The 2573-nt window shown below is 39.7% G+C and overlaps 1 protein-coding gene across 3 annotated transcripts in view; it reads left to right on the top strand.

The window, feature by feature from the left end:
- TMEM41B (transmembrane protein 41B) overlaps positions 1-809 on the top strand; it is a 19403-nt gene extending 18594 nt beyond the window's left edge. For all 3 annotated transcript variants that reach the window (XM_032272616.1, XM_032272615.1, XM_032272614.1), the window contains one exon: positions 517-809. In XM_032272616.1, the coding sequence (XP_032128507.1) occupies positions 517-661 (145 nt within the window). In that variant the 3' untranslated portion in view covers positions 662-809. The remainder of the gene's footprint in view (positions 1-516) is intronic.
- Positions 810-2573: the final 1764 nt, after the last annotated feature.

Raw genomic sequence — 2573 nt, 5'->3', positions numbered from 1 at the left:
AAAAAAAAAAAAAAAAAAAAAAAAAGAAACGAAGAAAAAATTTGCCTGTCTCATGAAATTATCTTAAAGCATTAAAAAATAATTTATAGTCAGGCATGGTGGCTCATGCCCATAATCCCAGCACTGTGGTAGGATTACAAAGTGGGCAGATCACCTGAGGTCAGGAGTTCAAGACCAGCCTGGCCAACATGATGAAATCCTGTCTCTACTAAAAATGCAAAAATTAGGCGGGTATGGTGGCATGCTCCTATAATTCCAGCTACTTGGGAGGCGGAGGCAGGAAACTCACCTGAATTTGGGAGATTGCAATGAACTGAGATTGCACCACTGCACTGCAGCCTTGGCAGCAGAGCAAGACTCTGTGTCTCAAAAGAAAAAATTATAGACTTTTAAACTAAAAAATTGTTAGAGTTAAGATACATCAAATCATTTTGGATAAAACTTCATGTTTTGAAATTGACTTTGATATTTTCTTGGCAAAATTCTGTTCTAAAATGTTTCACTTTATTTCTTCAGAGAAGAAAGAGTGAATATGAAGGTTCCCAGAGATATGGATGATGCCAAGGCTCTAGGAAAAGTTTTATCCAAATATAAGGACACCTTTTATGTTCAAGTACTTGTAGCTTATTTTGCTACATATATTTTGTATCCTTTTAACTGAAAAAAATGTTTTCTAATTTTGTCTAAGAAAAAGTTTAAAAGGTCTGGTCTTCATTTATACATAAGTATTTTCCTTTTAAAATTTGTTATGGCAGTGTAACAATATTAAATAATTGAAAAATTAAAATAGAAAACAATTATTACTTTAATCCTATTTCCTGAACTAATTGTTTTTATTTCTGAATATTTATTACAAGATCTTTTGTATTCTGCTTTTTTTGCTTATTAAGCATTTTCCTTTACTGCATATTTTTAAGATGTTTATTTTAGGTATTTGATTTATAGTTGTATTCATTAACTGATATTAGTTTATATAATTTTTGAATTACTAGTCACCATAGTATTTTTACAGTTCTCCTAGGATTGGAAGTATAATTTATTAATTTTTATAGCTGTATATTATGAATCTCCTTTGTTCATTATTTTTTTCTTGTTTCCTTTGCAAACATTCTTAAGATATTTATTCAAAGGTATGAATGTTTTTCGCAATTTTTGATATATATTTATTTTATAGAAATATATTACATTTTAACTAGTCAGGAAAATAGCTTTATTTCAAAGTCCTTATGCTGTGGGTGCTTAATTTTGCAAATTGTGGACTTTAATTTTCATTTCTGATTTGCTAATATCTTTTATTCTTATCCAACCTATTTTCCAAATCTTCTCAGTTAATGAAATACATTATCTCTTGATGTTGTAAAACTAATCATTACCTTTTGTAAACCAACTTTTTTTGTTGGTTTTTGAGTTGGAGTTTCACTCTTGTCACCCAGGCTGGAATGCAATGGTGCAATCTCTGATCACTGGAACCTCCCCACCTCCTGGATTCAAGTAATTCTCCAGCCTCAGCCTCCCAAGCAGCTGGGATTACAGGTGCCCAACACCACGCCCAGCTAATTTTTGTATTTTTGGTGGAGACAGGGTTTCACCATGTTGGCCAGGCTGGTCTTGAACTCCCGACCTCAGGTGATTTGCCCACCTCAGCCTCCCAAAGTGCTGGAATTACAGACATGACCCACCACGCTCAGCCTAAACCAATTTTTATTTTAAAAAGGCAAATAAGGCTGGGTGCGGTGGCTCACGCCTGTAATCCCAGCACTTTGGGAGTCTGAGGCAGGCAGATAACGAGGTCAAGAGATTGAGACCATCCTGGCCAACATGGTGAAACCCTATCTCTACTAAAAATATAAAAATTAGCTGGGCGTGGTGGCACGTGCCTGTAGTCCCACCTACTCGGGAGGCTGAGGTGGGCGGATCACCTAAGGTCAGGAGTTCAAGACCAGCCTGGCCAACTGCAGATGGCAGGCACCTGTAGTTCCAGCTGCTTGGAGGTGGGTGGAATTGCTTGAACTGGGGAGGTGGAGGTTGCAGTGAGCCAAGATCGTGCCACTGCACTTCAGCCTGTGCAACAGAGTGAGACCCTGTCTCAAAAAAAAAATTCAGAATAATATTATCAGGGCCTGGCGTGGTGGCCCAGGCCTGTAATCCCAGCACTTTGGGAGGCCAAGGCTGGCAGATCACTTGAGGTCAGGAGTTCGAGACTAGCCCGGCCAACATGGTGAAACCCTGTCTCTACTAAAAATACAAGAATTAGCTGGATGTGGTGGCACATGCATGTAGTCCCAGCTACTTGGGAGGCCGAGGCAGGAGAATCTCTTGAACCTGGGAGGTGGAGATTGCAGTGAGCTGAGATCTTGCCACTGCACCCCAATCTGGGCGACAAAGGGAGAGTCTGTCTCAAAAAAATTCTTTTTTTTTTTTTTTGGAGACGGAGTTTCGCTCTTGTTACCCAGGCTGGAGTGCAATGGCGCGATCTCGGCTCACCGCAACCTCCGCCTCCTGGGTTCAGGCAATTCTCCTACCTCAGCCTCCTGAGTAGCTGGGACTACAGGCACGCGCCACCATGCCCAGCT

Source organism: Sapajus apella, unplaced genomic scaffold (assembly GCF_009761245.1).
Source record: "Sapajus apella isolate SASKATOON/1434 unplaced genomic scaffold, GSC_monkey_1.0 scaffold754, whole genome shotgun sequence".
NCBI lineage: Eukaryota > Metazoa > Chordata > Mammalia > Primates > Cebidae > Sapajus > Sapajus apella.
This window is presented reverse-complemented; position numbering and strand designations above follow the sequence as displayed.